The sequence below is a fragment of the Pelodiscus sinensis genome, chromosome 14 (genome assembly GCF_052426305.1).
Source record: "Pelodiscus sinensis isolate ZL-2025 chromosome 14, ASM5242630v1, whole genome shotgun sequence".
Lineage (NCBI taxonomy): Eukaryota > Metazoa > Chordata > Testudines > Trionychidae > Pelodiscus > Pelodiscus sinensis.
The window spans coordinates 14,938,228-14,954,535 of NC_143065.1; the positions used below are offsets into that span (position 1 = coordinate 14,938,228).

Here is a 16,308-nt window from a genome sequence, read left to right on the forward strand (position 1 = left end):
GCCCAGCATTCCACCCGGACAGATGCATTTCCCACTTACTCTCACAAATATTATTGAGGACACAGCACTTTGCCATTGTGGTGTCAATGTCATTTTCAGTGAGGTCTAACCTAGTCAGCAGACTGCAGAGCCTTCCCTTTAATTGCCCAAAACACATTCTACTTCCAATCTTCACTTGCTCAGCCTGTAGTTGAACTGCTCTGTGCTACAGTTTAGGCTGCCTGTGAACAGCTTCATGAGCCACGGAAGCAAGGGGTAGGCTGGGTCTTCAAGGATCACTATTGGCATTTCAATGTCTCAGACTGAAATTTTCCTGTCAGAGAAAAAAGCTGGAGAACTTACAGCTTGCTGAACAGGCAGGAGTTCCTAAAAATGTGCACATCATGCACCTTTGCTGACCATTCCACATTGATGTTTGTGAAATGGTCCTTGTGATCCCTGCAGAACCATTGAGAAGAGGAGGTTACTCACCCCGATAACTGACATTCTTCAAGATGAGTGTCCCTGTGGGTGCCTCACATTAGGGTTGGTGCGCTGCCGCTGAGCTTCAGAGCGGAGATTTCATAGCAGTGTCCCTGGGGCTGTGTAGGCGCACACTAACAGCCATGCGCTGTTAGGCTGCAGGCATCACACACGCGCAAGCCCTCTCCTCCCACTCCTCAGTTCCTTCTCTACTCTGAAACCATGGCTTAGAAAGGCCAGGATCCCGAAGTAGAGGGGATGAGGGGAGGGTTGTGGAGCACCCACGGGGACACATCTCAAAGAACGTCAGTTACTACTGAGGAGTGTAATCTCCTCTTCTACTTCAAGAGATGTCCCTGTGTGTGCTCCACATTAGGTGACTACAAAGCAGTTTCCTTTTAGGGAAGTAGGGATTTCGGATCTGGCAGAAACACAGGGGAAAGAACTGCCTTAGCTAGTTTCAGGTTGGAAAGAGGTCCCTGCGTAAGTGCACAGTGCTTTGCAAATGTGTGGTCGGAGGACCACGTGGCAGCTGCACAGATGTCTCTTATGAGTACTTTATGGAGGAAAACTATTGAGGTAGCCATGGCTCTGGCTGAGTGCGCCCTTATGTCCTCTGGAGGGAGCATATCTGACTGTGCATAGCAAAGCTTGATGCAATCCAGTTGGCCTGGCCCCTATTGTGGTTTGCTATTGAAACAAACAGCCTGGGAGATGCTTGGAATGGTCTCGTTCACTGCAGGTAAAAGGAGAGTGCTCTGCACAGGTCAAGAGTATGCATCTGCATCTCAAAAGAGTTGGCATGTGGTTTGAGGAAGAAGCTGGGAAGATCTATTGTCTGGAAGGATGAGTTGTACTTTGGAGAGGAATTTGGGATAGGTACATAAAGTGACTGGTCTTTTAAAAAGGTGGTATATGGGGGATACACCATTAGGGCCACGATCTCTTCTACTCATCTGGCCAAGGTAATAGCTACCAGGAAAACCATTTTCATGGCAACTGTAATAATGAGGCAGTCGCCATTGATTTGAAGGGAGGCTTAGTTAGAGCATTCAATACTAAATGCAGGCCCCATGGTTGCACTGGTGGATTGATACCTGGATAAAGTGCCCACAGGCCCTTTAAGAACCTCTTGGTGAGTGGATGAGCAAATATGGATGAGTTGTCTATCTTGAAGTGGAATGTAGTAATGGCTGCAAAGTGAACTTTAATGGAGCTTATTGTGAGGCCCACTTGTTTAAGGTGCAGAAGATAGTCAAAGATGGTAGGTAAAGGGGATGTTGAAGAAACCAACGGGTTATGAGCATACCACGTCGAGAATCTTTTCCATTTTTCTGAAGGTAAGTCTTGCGGGTGATCTGTGACCTACTGTGTATAAAAGGACCATTTGTACTTGCTGTGAGGTCAGAGAACGGAGCCACGCCTTTAGGTGTAGTGAGTGGAGGTTCGGATGGGCATCGTGGGAGCCCGTGTGAAGGAGGAGATCCCTGATGCAAGGTAAGTGGATCAGTGGGGTGTGGGACATCGCTGCTAGGAAGGGAAACCATGGCTGGTGTGGCCATGCTGGTGCTATAATTATGAGACATGCCCTTTCGCTCCTTATCTTGTGAACTACCCTGTTCAATAAGGGAATCAGAAGAAACGCATAGAATAAATAAGACATCTATGTGATAAGAAAACGCAACCCTCATTAATCCCTTGTCTATTCCTGCCCTGGTACAAAAAAGGGGTCACTGATTGTTGGACTGCGTGGCAAACACATCTATTATAGGATGATCCCATAGGCGGAAGATGTCCACCAATATGTGCAAGTTCATTTGCCACTTGTGCCTGGAAGATGCACTGAGGTGATAACTGTGTTGTGTTTCAGGCACTAGTTCCAAAGTGCTATGGACTCTGTGCAGAGTACTCGAGATCGGGCTCTGCCCTGACAATTTATGTAAAACATTGCTGCAATGTTGTCTATGTATAGTCTGGCGTGTCTGTTGGCGATGAATTGGAGGAATTTGACACATGCATTCCTGACTGCTCACAGTTTCAGGATGTTTGTGCGCAAATTGTCAGAGCTGGACCATAGGTATGACAACGCAGACGAGCACCCCATCCTGTATGAGATGCATCTGTTGTCATGGAGACAGATGGTTCTGGTGGGCGGAAGGAGACTCAGGAACACAGGTTCTTTGGGCTTTAGTGTAAGGAATCCTTTACTATGCCTGGAAGAGCAACAACAAAAGACAGAACTATGTAGCATTTTAAAGACTAACAAGATGGTTTATTAGGTGATGAGCTTTCGTGGGCCAGACCCACTTCCTCAGAGCAAGGGATTTGGATAGTGGATAGACACTGGGTTTGTACACCCGTCCCTGCCAGCTCCGTAGGCATCTCATGTGCAGATGGGTATTGCCGACTACGAAGTTGTATGCTGCCATGTGCCCCAACAGCTGAAGGCATTCGAGTGCTGTTGTGCGGGGGCCGGATCGTAAGGTATTTACTGAGGCCACAATTTTTTTAAAACAGTCTGTAGGTAGGGATGCGGTGGCCATTGTCGAATCGAGGCATGCTCCTATAAACTCTATCTTTCGAGTAAGATAGTGTCCATTTGGCTCCATTCACCTGAAAGCCCAGGTGTTGGATTAGGTGTCTTAGAGAGCGGCAGGAATTGCTGTGTGAGTGCAACTTGAGGAGGCAGTTGTCTAGGTAAGGAAATATAACACTTTGTTTTCTCAGATACGCTATGACAACCGCCAGCTCCTTGAGAAGACCCTCAGGGCCGCAGATTCCAAAAGTAAGCACTTCATATTGGTAGGGTTGAGCATCTATAACTAAATGAAGACAATGTCTGAAAGCAGGGTAGATGGCAATGTGAAAGTATTCATCTTGCAAGTTGAGGGACGAGAACCAGTCATCCTTTTCCAATGCCAGTAATACTGTAGTAAGTGTCACCATCTTGAATTTTTGTTTCTGTACAAATTTACTGAGTACTCGAAGGTCCAGGACAGGCCTCCAACCCCTCAATCTTTTTTCTGTCAAGAAGTAATGCGAATAGAATCCCTTGCCTCTAAACTTTGTGGGGACTCGTTCAATTGCCCCAAAGTGTAAGAGGAGCTCTACTTGTTGAAGGAAGATCTCATGAGAGTGGTCCCTGAAGAGGGACAGAGAAGGGGGGTGGAAAGCCAGTATGGACACAAAGGGAATAAGGTAGCCTTTTTCAATTACCTGCAGGACCCATCTATCAGAGGTGCCAGTTATTGAAGAAAGGCAACAATCGGTGATGGAAGAGATTTGTTTGCATCGACAGTATTGCAATAGGTAAGAGGCTCTCCAGATCCTTGATGTGATGATCAAATTTGCTTGTGGGACTGCTGAGACAGTTGAGAATTGGTAGAGGAAGGGTGACGCCATTGGTTTCTGCCTCTGCTATGCTGCTGGTGTTCTTGTCTATTGTAGTGTTGTGTAAATGGAGGGTATCGAGGTCTCAGATAGGGCTGATATGAGAGGGTTACTTACCCTCTGCAGTAACTGACATCCTTCGAGATGGGAATCCCTGTGGGTGCTCCACCTTAGGTGTTTTGGTGCCACAGCGTGCCTGGCTGGTAGGTTTTTGATAGCATTGGCTTTGACAGCTAGCTCGCAAATGCGCAGAAGCGCTAGGTGGTTAACGCATATGCACGAGATGCGATCCTCAGTTTCTTCTCTGCCCAGGAGAAATAAGAAGATAGCACTGAAGCAGAAGGGTGGTGGTGAAGCTTCCACAGGGACACCCATCTTGAAAAACATCAGTTATTGCAGAGGGTGAATAACCCTCTCTTCTTCGAGGAGTGTCCCTGTGGGTGTTCCACCTTAGGTGACTCCAAGCAGTTTATCCACTGGAGGTGGGAACTTTGGACAGTGTAATGCCCTTCTGGTCAGGACTGAGTGTCCGAATGCAGTTTCTCTGGACACGTAAGAGTCCTGGGCATAGTGAACAGCAAATGTGAGAGTGGAGGACTAGGTTGCCGATTTTCATATATCAGACAATGAGATGCCTTGTGTATAAGCCGTATATGTCGCCATGTACCTGGTGGAATGTGCATGAAGTTGTGCAGGTGGGTCTTTGCCAAAAGTTGAGTATGCTAGCTTGATGCATTCTACGATCCATTTGGAGATCCTCTAGGAGGAGATGGGGAGTCCCTGGGATTGCTTGGCGGTTGACAAAAATAGTTGGTTTTCTGGGTTTGCTTAGTTCTTTCCAGGTAGAAGGCAATGGCCGTCCAGAAATCAAGTGTGTGGAGCGTGGCTTCTGTCTGGTTGGCATGAGGTATTGGGAAGAAGAGTGGTAAGTTAATAAGCTCATTGCAGTGAAACGGGGAGAGCACCTTAGGCAAGAACTTAGGATGAGGTCAGATAGTGAAGGGAGGGTCTGCCATAAGTGCTGCAATCTCATTGACTCTCGGGGTGGATGTTATTGCCACCAATAGAGTCATTTTCATGGAAAGGTGAAGCAAAGAACAAATCGCCATAGGCAGGGCTCGACAAATAATACAATCTACTCGCCTGTGGCGAGTAGATTGTAACCCGGAAGAGCAGGGTTCGGGCGATCTGAGCATGCGCAGAATGATCTGAGCATGCGCAGAATGATCTGAGCATGCGCAGATCACTGGACAGCGCAGCTGGTGAGCGGGTCTCGCCGCAATTCAGCAAGCCCTGGCCATAGGTGCAAATGGCTTCCTTGTTAAGGCTCTCAGGACCAGATTGAGGTCCCAGGTTGGAGCCGGGGTTTTGATGGGTGGGTAAATGTTCTGCAATCCTTTGAGAAACTTTTTGGTAGTGGGATGTGCAAACAGTGTCTATTGGTTGATGTAAGGCGGTAATAGCGGAGAAGTGAACCTTTAGGGAACTAAGTGAAAGTCCTGAGTTTTTTAGCTCAGTTATGTATTGTATGACTGGAGGTAATGGAGCAGAAGATGGATTGAGGTTGTGGAGGTGAGCCCAGGTGAAGACTCAATGCCACTTGTACAGGTAAGTTCTGCATGTGGATGTTCTCTGACTACTAAGGAGGATCTGTTGGACTTCCTCTGTGCATTCCGTTTCTAGTGAAGTGAGCCATCGAGGAGTCAGGCCTAGAGGTTCAGGGTGCGGAGATGAGGATATTGAAGATGAACATGAGCCTGAGTGAGAAGGTGTGGGAGCCGTGGGAGACGCTGTAGGCGATCAACTGACATATGGAGCAGATATACCAGGTCTATCTGGGCCAGTCTGGCGCTATCAGTATAACGGCATTATCCAAGCGCACCTGGGTGACTACTTGGTGGAGCAACAGTATGAGGGGGAAAACATAATAGAGCTGTCTCCCAGTGTATTGTGAATACATCCCCTCGGGATTGTGTTCCAATGCCCGCATGTGAAAAATAACGCAGACACATCTTGTGGTCACTAAGTCATGAGTCTCTTGAAACAAGTTCCCTCTTATGAGACTGTCGACTAGGCAGGGATAGAAACGTTCTGTTTTCTCAGATGGGCCGCCAGTATCGCCAGGACCTTGAAAAAGACCTTTGGGGCCATTGAAAGGCTGAAAGGTAGGACTGTGTATTGGAAATGTTGCCTTCCTGCTACGAACCTTAGATACCTTCTGTGAGCAGGGTGACTGGCGACATGGAAATACACATCTTGGAGGTCGAGAGTAGCCAGCTAGTCGTCTTTGTTGAGGGATGATGGTGGAGAGGATGACCATCTTGAAGCGTTGATACTACACATGCTTGTTGAGAGTTCTGGGATTGAGGATGGGTCTCCAGCCCCCTGATTCATTCTCCATGAGAAAGTATCGGGAGTAGAAGCTGGTATTTAGGTATTGGTGTGGGACCTTTTCTAATGCATTAATACGGAGCAGGTGATTGATCTCTTGGCATAGAATAGCCTCATGAGAAGGGTCCCTGAAGAGCTGGGTTTTGGGAAGGGATAGGAATGGGATGCAGTACCCGAGTTTTATCAAATCCAGAACCCATTTGTCTGCGGTTATGAGGCACCACTGTTGGCAGAATGGTGCTAATCTGTGGTTGGATAATATGATGGTAGGTGGCTCGGGTGAGGGACGATGAATGACGGCTCTTGACCAGACCTTCAAAAAGCTTGTCTAGAACTAGAGGACTGGGATGGGGTGGGTTGGTCAGTTGACTGTTGCTTCCTCCCCTGCTGCTGCCGCTTTCCAGACTTAAATTGTCTCTGAGTGTGACCAAAAAAAGGAGGTCTGTACCTCTGAGTGTAAGGTTTATTTTGCTTTCTTTTTGGTGCAGGAGCCTGGATGCCCAACATTTTGAGTGTGGCCCTGGAGTCTTTGAGGGAGTGTAAGGAAGCATCGGTACCATCTGCAAAGAGCTTCAGACCTTCAAAAGGGAGGTGGCCAGGGCCTGTGAAGCTGAGTCCACCAAATCCAATGCGGCTTGGAGGGCTGTTCTAGCTATTACTAGCCCTTCAAACAGGAAGAATTAGAAGCCCTGGCCTAGTCAAAGAACTATGATTTGATTAGAATAACGGAGACTTGGTGGGATGACTTGCATGACTGGAGCACTGTCACAGAAGGGTATAAACTGTTAGGGAAGAAAAGGCAGGGGAGAAAAGGAGGAGGAGCTGCATTGTATGTAAAAGTGCAGTATGACTGCTCAGAGCTCCAGTATATAGAGGGAGAAAAGCCTGTTGAGCATATATGGGTTAAATTTAGAGATGGAAGCAACACGGGTGATGTTGTGGTTAGTGTGTGCTATAGATCACCGGATGAGGTGGAGGAGGTAGACGAGGCTTTCTTCAGACAACTAAGAGAAGCTTCCAGATCACAGGTCCTGGTTCTCATGGGGGACTTTAATCACCCTGACATCTGTTGGGACACCAATACAGCAGTACATAGATAATCCAGGAAGTTTTTGGAGACTGTTGGGAATAACTTCTTGGTACAAGTGCTGAAGAAACCAACCAGAGGTCATGCGCAGCTTGACTTGCTGCTCACAAACAAGGAGGAACTAGTAGGGGAAACAGAGGTGAGTGACAACCTGAGAAACAGTGATCATGAGATGGTAGATTTCAGGATCCTGATCAAAGGAAGAAAGGAAAAATAGCAAAATACACATCCTGGACTTCAGAAAAGCAGACTGACTCCCTCAGAGAACTGAAGGGCAGGATTCCCTGGGATGCTTACATGAAGGGAAAAGGAGTCCAGGAGAGCTGGCAGTATTTTAAAGAAGCCTTATTGAAGGCACAGGAAGAAACCATCCTGATGTGCAGTAAAAAAAGCAAATATGGTAGGCGACCAGATTGGCTTACTGGGGAAATCCTTGGTGAGCTTAAACACAAAAAGGAAGCTTACAAGAAGTGGAAACTTGGAGAGATGACTAGGGAGGAGTATAAATATATTGCTCAAGAATGCAGGGGAGTTATCAGGAAGGCGAAAGCGCAATTGGAATTGCAACTAGCAAGGAATGTGAAGGGTAAGAAGAAAAGTTTCTACAGGCATTTCAGCAATAAGAAGAGTGATAGAAATGTAGCCGTGTTAGTCTGTTGTAGCTGAAACAAAATACAGGACTATGTAGCACTTTAAAGACTAACAAGAGGGTTTATTCGATGATGAGCTTTCGTGGGCCAGACCCACTTCCTCTGATCAAATAGTGGAAGAAAATTGTCACCACCATATATACGGTATACACTAATGGTGGCAGGTGTTTGCCAAAGTTGTGGGATACATAAGGGTGGGATACATGGGGAGCGCAAGCCTTGTGGATGGAGAGGCATGGAGGATGCTGGTAAGTTTGTGTTGGGTCTCTGGGTCTGTCGTTAAAGAGGTGTTCAGCTACCCTTTTGAAAAGGTCTTGAAAGGCCTTGAAGTCGTCCCCAGATGGGGATTATGTAGGCATGAGTGTATCTCCTGGAGAGGGGGAGGCACGTGTGTGAGTGGGTGAGAAGAGGTAGTGGACTCATCACATATTGATTGATCAAAGTCATTCCGGTCCCTTGAGGTATTAAGGTACAGAGTGGATGCGGGTCTCAAGTAGAGCTGAGCAGCATGTTGATGTTGTTGCTGCTGAGCCCTGTAAGGTGCTCAGGGGTCCCAGTAGGGCCACGTGGGAGGCACTGGCATAGGTGGCGGTAGCCACCGTGTAGGTTGCCAGTGTGGTAAGGTTGGCTAAGAGCAAGGGAGTTTTCGCCTGAGCATGGAATGTCTGGAGGGGTTGCAGTCTCCTCACCATAGAATGAAGGTACAGCTTTGTCTGACAGAGATATGGAAAGCCCCTCTGAATGGGGGGGGGGGAGAGGGGGGATGAATCAGTGCCTAATAAAGGTATCGGGGCCACTGAAGAAACCATAGAGTTGTCAGTCAATGTATAAAGGCAAAATGGTGACATAGGTGGTAGAGAACCTTGTGCGTGCATAGGTCTTAGCTTCACCCTGAGAAGGGAAGGTGCAGGTGCTGGGAGAGGTAATGGTGCTCTAGTGCCTGCGTGTCCTTATGCCCAGTACTGCAACATGCAGGTGGGTTTGATGACACAGTTGTGCTGTTCTGATGTTCCAGGCTTGGGTTTGTCAGAATGCTTGGACATTTTGGCCAGGTCCTTAGATCCTCGGGGTGCGGTAGGAGAATGTTGCTTGTCCGGAGCTACTACAGAGGATGAGAATTCTCTGTTCGTTGCTGCATGTGCTCTCTTATGTTTAGAAGCAGCAGAGCTAGCAGCTGTGGCAGGTGGTACTGCCTTATCAGACATTGCCACTGGTGACCAGGGTCAGATGCTGGTCTGTGAGAGCATTCAATGGGGGTCCAATCAGACTGAAAAACCCTCGCACTCGGTTGATCCAATGTCTCAATTTTCACTGATGACAGCAAAAAACAAAGTAAAAACAAAGTAAAAATATGGTATGATTATAAAAATCACTGCCTGATGACTAGGTTCATGGCAGTAGATAAGTCCACTGTTTGAAACAACAGTGATCCTGCTTAGGAGATGCTGCGCAAAATTATTATTTTTTGTAAATATATGAAAAGCGGTATTTGTCAGCCATGTGAGAGAAGGCTGAGGAAAAAGCTGAGGAAAAAGAAAAATCTCCTCAGAATCTAGGAGGGCTCTGAGGGGTGCGGAGTTTGCGCCCGTCTCCCTGAGGGAGACATCAGATGATATGATGATTCACGCTGTAGTAGTAAAGAAAAACTAAATACAAAAAGATAAGATAAAGAAAATAAAGAAAAAATAAGGCTAGTTGTCTCTCTGAGGAGAACTGCAGAGCACACGGCGGGTTCCGACTGACGCCGGTGGCGGCAAAGAAGGAACTGAAGGAATCGCATCTCACGCATGCACATTAGCCACCTAGCACTGTAGTGCTTCGGTGCATGTGAAAGCTAGCTGTCAAAGTCACTACGATCAAAAACCTTCCAGCCAGGCGCACTGAGGCAACAAAACAATTGAGGTGGAGCATCCACAGGGACACTCCTCAAAGAAGAACTATATTGCCTTTTTCTAGGTGCTTGGCTGTGGATTCCCAGAGATTGCAGCATTACTCTGGAGTCCTTCACTGAGTGGAGAATTTTGCTGGTGTTAGCTGAAACAGCTTCTTGCCGTGGAAGGGCAGATCATCTACTGTAGATTAAATCTCCCTGGGTAATGGAGTGGAGCTAAATCACGATGCCCCTCTCATTACTACCGATGTTTCTGTGGAACGTGTGGCAGTGTCCACAGCATCTAAGGCAGCCTGTAATGCTGTTCTTGAAATTGTGTGACCTTCAGAAATCAATGCTATGTATTGTTTGGTGAGTCATTCAATTTGGTGTAATTTCTGCCATCACATTTGCTCAATAAAGCTGTGTAATTCGAAATGTGTAATTGTGAAGTAGAAGACGTATATATTTTGTGCCTGAATGCGTCAAGCCTTTTGCTATCACAGAGTAGACCGATATTGTTGCTGCTTGTATTTTTATTGTGCAGCCTCTACCATGAGAGAGTTAGGTGGTGGGTGAGAAAAAAAGGAATTCTGAACCCTTGGGTAGGTCATAATATTTCTTATCAGTTCTTTTAGCCATAGAAGAGACTGACGCCGGAGTTTGCCACAGCGTCCTTGCTGGTTCCATTACTGCTGGATTAATTGGCAATGCTATATTTGATGGTGTTACTGAATGCAGTATATCTGTTAAATCATGTTGATTTTCCACAACCTCCTGGAGATGAATGTTTAATTCCGCAGCTACACGTTTAAAAAGGTCTTTGAAATGTGCAGCAGCATCTGAAGTCATTGAAAGTGGTTCCCCATCTTGTATTTTTTTGGAGGAGGAGTATTGCACTCCTGTGTCACTCTCGGCCCTGCTGGTGTTTCCGGTAATATTGCCATTTGTCCCAGTATTGTCAATATGGGTAAGGCTCAGCTGGATAGCCATAATATGGAGGCATCTTCCCAAATCTGGGAGAGTAAGTACTTTTAGCTGTGTAAGGAGACTCCTCTAGTGAAACCCCCCTAAAGAAGTCATTGTCAGATTTGTATGAAAATTTTTCCTGAGAGAGTGATCTCTGTGATGTTAACATAGTGGGAGAGCACTCAAGTTGCAAAAATGGTGAGTTAAAAGTGGATGAGACTATTAAGTCTCTGTGCTAAGTATAGTGCCCAACCGGTATTCCTAGTGTAGTAGTGGGGGGTATGGAGACACACTGGGCGCCTCTGCAGTGGAAGCTGAGGTGCTGGTGAACATAGTTGGCACTGCACTCTCATGCTGCGTCTGCAAGATCGTATCATTGCCGGATGGTGCTGCAGCCACTGAGGTAGGCAACTTGAAGCCTGACGCCTCAGAGCGCAATTTAGTGCATACTCGCTGTTTCTTTCTGCCGAGGGCTCCAGCGACCCAGAGGTGTCACAGGTACCGAGGTGTGGTGCCACCGCTGCTCTTGGCACTGGCTGTGAGGGGGATGGCTGTTTCAGTGCCGTAGCCTCTTGAAGTGCTGAAGAGACTTGCTTTTTGGTGGAGCTTTTCGGATCCCTACTGCTTGAATTCATAAGGCTGTTGGGCCCAGATCAGAGGCTGGTCTAAGCAAGTTTTTCTAACAAAAATAATTTGAGTCGGAGGTCTGTGTCTTTCTACGCCTGAGATCTTTGCACAGTGAGGGCCTTTCTGAGAGAGATGCTGCTCTCCAAGACAGCGGACGCATTGTGAGTGACCTTCTGAAAGCAGAATATGCTCTTTACATGAGGTGCAGCATTTAAAGCCAGGTGATCCAGGCATGGTCAGAGACTGCAGGGAAGGATTAACTGGGAGAAAAGAAGAAAGCTCCTTATTACTAATTAAGATTTCTTTCTTCCCTTTCTTCACTTTTTTTTAAACTAATGAAATAATTAATTAACTATTATAATGAATGTAACTGGTTTTAAAAAGTATAATCATGTAGACACAAAGCAGCTAGGGAGTACTGCTGAGTCCATCTGTAGCCGAAGGCGGTACAGAAGGAACTGGTGTGTAAGGGGGGAGGGCAGAGGAGAGCTCACGCATGCACGATGCCTGCACCCTAACAGAATGCAGCTGCTGGTGTGTGCCTGCGTGGCCCCAAGGACACTGCTATGAAATCTCTGCCCTGAGGCTTGGCAGCGGTGCACAGACCCTAATGTGGAGCATCCATAGGGATATCTCTCAAAGAAATAGCATCTTTCACAGTTTACGTATTCCTTTGCAAGGTGGTTGGGTGTTCCATCTATTGCTCCACCATAGTTAGGGAACCCCAGCTTGGCAAAGCTCTCCACTATATCCTCCACATGTCCCAGAGTCACTATCCTCTATAGCAGAAAGGTATTGATTGCCCCACTCCAAACTGATTTCCAACTGACCAGTAGCTCTCTGGTATTGCAAGCTTATATGGGGTTATTGTCATTTGCTTCTTCACTGTCAGAGCGAGTCTATTCTTGCGCTTCGGGGTGAGGGAAAGCAATTTTGCAAAGTTCCATAGAAAAATAGAGCTGGAAGAGACCTCAGGAGGTCATCAAGTCCAGCACCCTGCCCAAAGCAGGACCAACCCAACTAAATCTTCCCAGCCAGGGCTTTGTCAAGCCAAGACATAAAAATCTCTAGGGATGAAGATTCCATCACCTCCCTAGGTAACCCAGTCCAGTGCTTCACCACCCTCCTAGTGAAATAGTTTTTCCTAATAGCCAACTTAGACCTCTCCCACTGTAACATGAAAATTGCCTTGTTAATGCAAAGTTTTGCAGCCACTGCTGATTGGCCCATACCTGCATAACAATGCAGTCCTACCAGTCAGTGCTTGTCTCACAGCACCAGAATTAATTGTGTCCAGAGGATCGAATAGTGGCAGCATTTGCCGCTCGCTCAAGTCAAATGCTTCAAAGAACAGAATATTCATGGTCTCCTGAGATTCTTCCTTGTTCTGGCAGACTCTGAATATGCTCTGGATATAATCCAGCATTAGGCACATCAAGATCAAAGTCAGCATCATAAAGCTTTATGATGAACAAGATGCACAATGAGGTCCATGCTCATGCAACAAGCAAAAGAAAAAAGGGTGCAAATGGACTGTTTGCCATTGCAGTGGGGAGGGAGGAAACTAATGCACTATAGGCCTCTGATGACACATACTCCGAACCACCTGCTGCAGTTTTGGTCCCAGTGTGTCCTGGGAGCATAACCCAGAATGCAAAGGAGAACAGAAAGTGTAGGACAACTACCCAAGTGCATTGCTCTCCAAGTCAACTATTCTGGGTAGGGATGTCAACCTTAGTCGAGTACATTAACCGATAAGCCTGGGTTTACTGGTTAATCTTGTTGACTACATGCAACACACAGCCCTTATCAGAGGCAGCTGGTGGGGAGGTAAGAGCCTGTGCCCATGGGGAGCTGGCTTTTAAGTTGGCTCTCCATGAGCACCGGATCACGCAGAGGTGCCTGACCCCCAACCTCACACTGCTGTATCGGCTCACGCACAGGCAGCAGTGCTAGGTGGCAGGGGGCTCTCTGGGAGTGGGGCCAGGAGTGCACTGGCTGCTGGCCCCACCCCCAGGAACTATCAAATCATGTAACTGATAAAATTTGGTGCGGTTACATAATTATTCAATTACACAGTATCTAACATCCCTAATACTAGGGGGGCATTATTTCAAAGGATGTCAAACTCTTGCACACAGTGGAGACATGCACCTTTGACTTTACAAAATTGGGCACTGAAAGTCAACCTTAATAAATTCGACCTTATCTCGTAGTGTAGCCATGGACCCAGCCTGGATAAAAAGTACCATTTGGATCTTAAAACAATAAAAACACCATAAAATTGGATGTGTTATCACAACTCTGATAGATATTATAGTGCTTTCCAAAGTTTGTGTCTGAAAGTCTAGACATCATGTTCAAGTCAGTGAAGTCTGTTATATCATCAACCTTTATATATGACTGCTCAGCAGCTTTCTCCAGAAGAAATTCCACATTGGCCATCAACTGATACTGAAGGCTTTGGCAAGAAATGGCTCGGGGGCCAGATCTGGTCCACCAAACTTTTTAATCCAGCCTGTTCTTCTGGAATCACAGAGTAGATCCACGCTGTTCAATGTGGCTCTTTGTGCTGCCCGCTGGAGAGGGGGAAAGCTTCATACTCTGTCCCTGCCACAGCACAATCTCTCAACTCTTAATTGCCCCAAACCATTCAATGGCAGCTAAGACATTATGATGGGGGTGGGGGCAGCATGCTGAAGCCTCCCCTGTACCGCGTAGTCTCACATGAAGCTGCCAGCTGCTTTGAGCAGTCTGGAGCTGCTGGTAGGCATGGAGCCTACCTGAGGGTCCCAATGAGCTGCTGCCTGGGAGCCGCCTAGGCAAGTGCCCCTAGCTAAAACCTGACCCGGGCTCCCCATCTCCTCTTGCACCCCAACTTCCTGACCCAGGTCACCACCCTCTCTCGCCCCAGGTCACCAGCCAAACCCTCTGCACACACCCCACCACAGGTCACAAACTCCCTCCGAAACCCTGTACCTCCTCCTCAAGGCCAGAATGCTCTTCTGACCCCATATCCCCTCCCAGACCCTGCACCACAATCCCCTGTCCCATTTCACAACCCCCTCCTTCACTCCCTCTCAGATCCCAACACTCTCCTCTCTTCTACACTACCCCAAGCTTCCTTCTGCACCCAGCCCCTGCACCCCATCCAAAGAAAAGTATGGCCCTTGACCATTTACCAAAAATTTGGAGTGCCCCCCATTAAAAATTATTGCCCACCTCTGCTTTAGCAGTTTTTCCCAAAAATCAATCTTTTCTATGGAGACCAAAAAATGCGAGTGAATAAAATTCAAATCACCCCATGTAACTCAACAGCACTGTCATGAATTCTTTAAACTGTAGTATACCTTGCTCACTTTAGAACTAGTAGACAATGAGACAGTAGGTCTATGCCTCATTTGAGAGCATCTGGGGCTACCTCCAGACTGCATCCCTCTGCCAACAGAGGAATGTAGATTAGGCACTTCGAAAGTTCAAATGAGCTCTGGATTTAAATATCCCTGGCTTCATTTGCATATTCATGTTCGGCTGCTGTGCTGATCAAACGCCCTTTTGAAAATGAAAGTGAAGTCTTGCCATGGCTCTGCCGACAGCGGGGAGCTTTTTCAGCAGATCCTGTACTCCTCAAAAAATGAGTACAGGATCTGCCAAAAAAACTCCCTGCTGTCGGCAGAGCTGCGGCTAGACTTTACTTTCACTTTTGTAAGGGCGTTTGATCAGCACAGCAGCCGAACGTGAGTATGCAAATGAAGCCCGGGATATTTGAAGCCCGGGCTCATTTCCACTTTCGAAGTGCCTAATCTACATCCCTCTGTCAGCAAAGGGGTGTAGTTTAGACACACACTGGGAGTCTGAGTCATCTTGAAATCAGGTTGTTACATGACTATACATTGCTCCTCTTACCTACAATTCCAGGAGCGACCATTCCCAGAACTTGGCATCGTTTTGGCAACAGCTTTTCTAGTGCAACTGCTGTTTCTTTACTATTTCTTTTCCTTGCTGTAACAAAAGAAGAGGAAAAAAACTAAGGCACAGAAAGGTTAACGTGATTGGCCACATTACACAGAGCCTCTGACTGTACTCAAAGACCTCTAGTCTAAGCAGCAACAGAACTGACTTTGCATGTGGCTTAAATAATGCCTTACCATCTAACCCATGCTATGAAACAATGCAGCTCATTAGCCACCTTGTAGCCCAGCGGGGCTCAGGGAGGGGCTCCTCCCCTCTGGAGCAGTCACTCCTCCCCACTACTCCCTGCTTAGTCTTTTTGGGGAATTAGCTGTGGCTTTTCAGCTCTGGGGCAGTCCACAGTCTCAGATAGCCGTCAGTGGCAAACAGTTCTCAGGCCTGACTCTGAATCAGGGCAGAGCAGTCGGCAAATAAACAATTCAGGGCCCACGCCCTGGTTCAGGGTGGGGTGGCAAATAAGAATGGTTTCTGACCTGTTTGTTTAAGTCCCACTCGCAACAAACCCAGTTGGGTTCCCTTGGTCAGGTAGGGGTCTGGCAGGTTCAGGCTGCTGTTCAGGAACAGCTAAGGGGAGACTGCCACCCAACAGTGGGGTGGCATGGTGGACCCAGGCCCACTCACTCCACTACGTCCCAGCCCAGGGCCCTAACAGCAGCAGAGCAGTCTGCTGCTGGTTCAGCAGGGATCCAGATTGCAACACGCTGAGCTGGTTCTGGCTCAGCCAAACGGTGGTTGGCGACCCCTGGGCTTTTTCCATTCTCCGCCTCAGGTGGAACCTGTGTCCTGTGCAGGTCCTCTGGGATTTGGTGCTCTGGAACTCCCAGCCTCGTAAGCAGTCCTTCCAGTCCATCGTCCAGCTGGAGCCCTGGCAGCCCAGGCCAGTCCTCAGC

At 47.5% G+C, this 16,308-nt stretch overlaps 1 protein-coding gene across 2 annotated transcripts in view; it reads right to left on the reverse strand.

Annotated features, from left to right (window-relative positions):
* Positions 1 to 16,308, reverse strand: part of FBXO22 (F-box protein 22) — a 41,159-nt gene that overhangs the window by 7,534 nt on the left and 17,317 nt on the right. For both annotated transcript variants that reach the window (XM_006126236.5, XM_075897350.2), the window contains exon 4: positions 15,353 to 15,448. In XM_006126236.5, the coding sequence (XP_006126298.2) occupies positions 15,353 to 15,448 (96 nt within the window). The remainder of the gene's footprint in view (positions 1 to 15,352; positions 15,449 to 16,308) is intronic.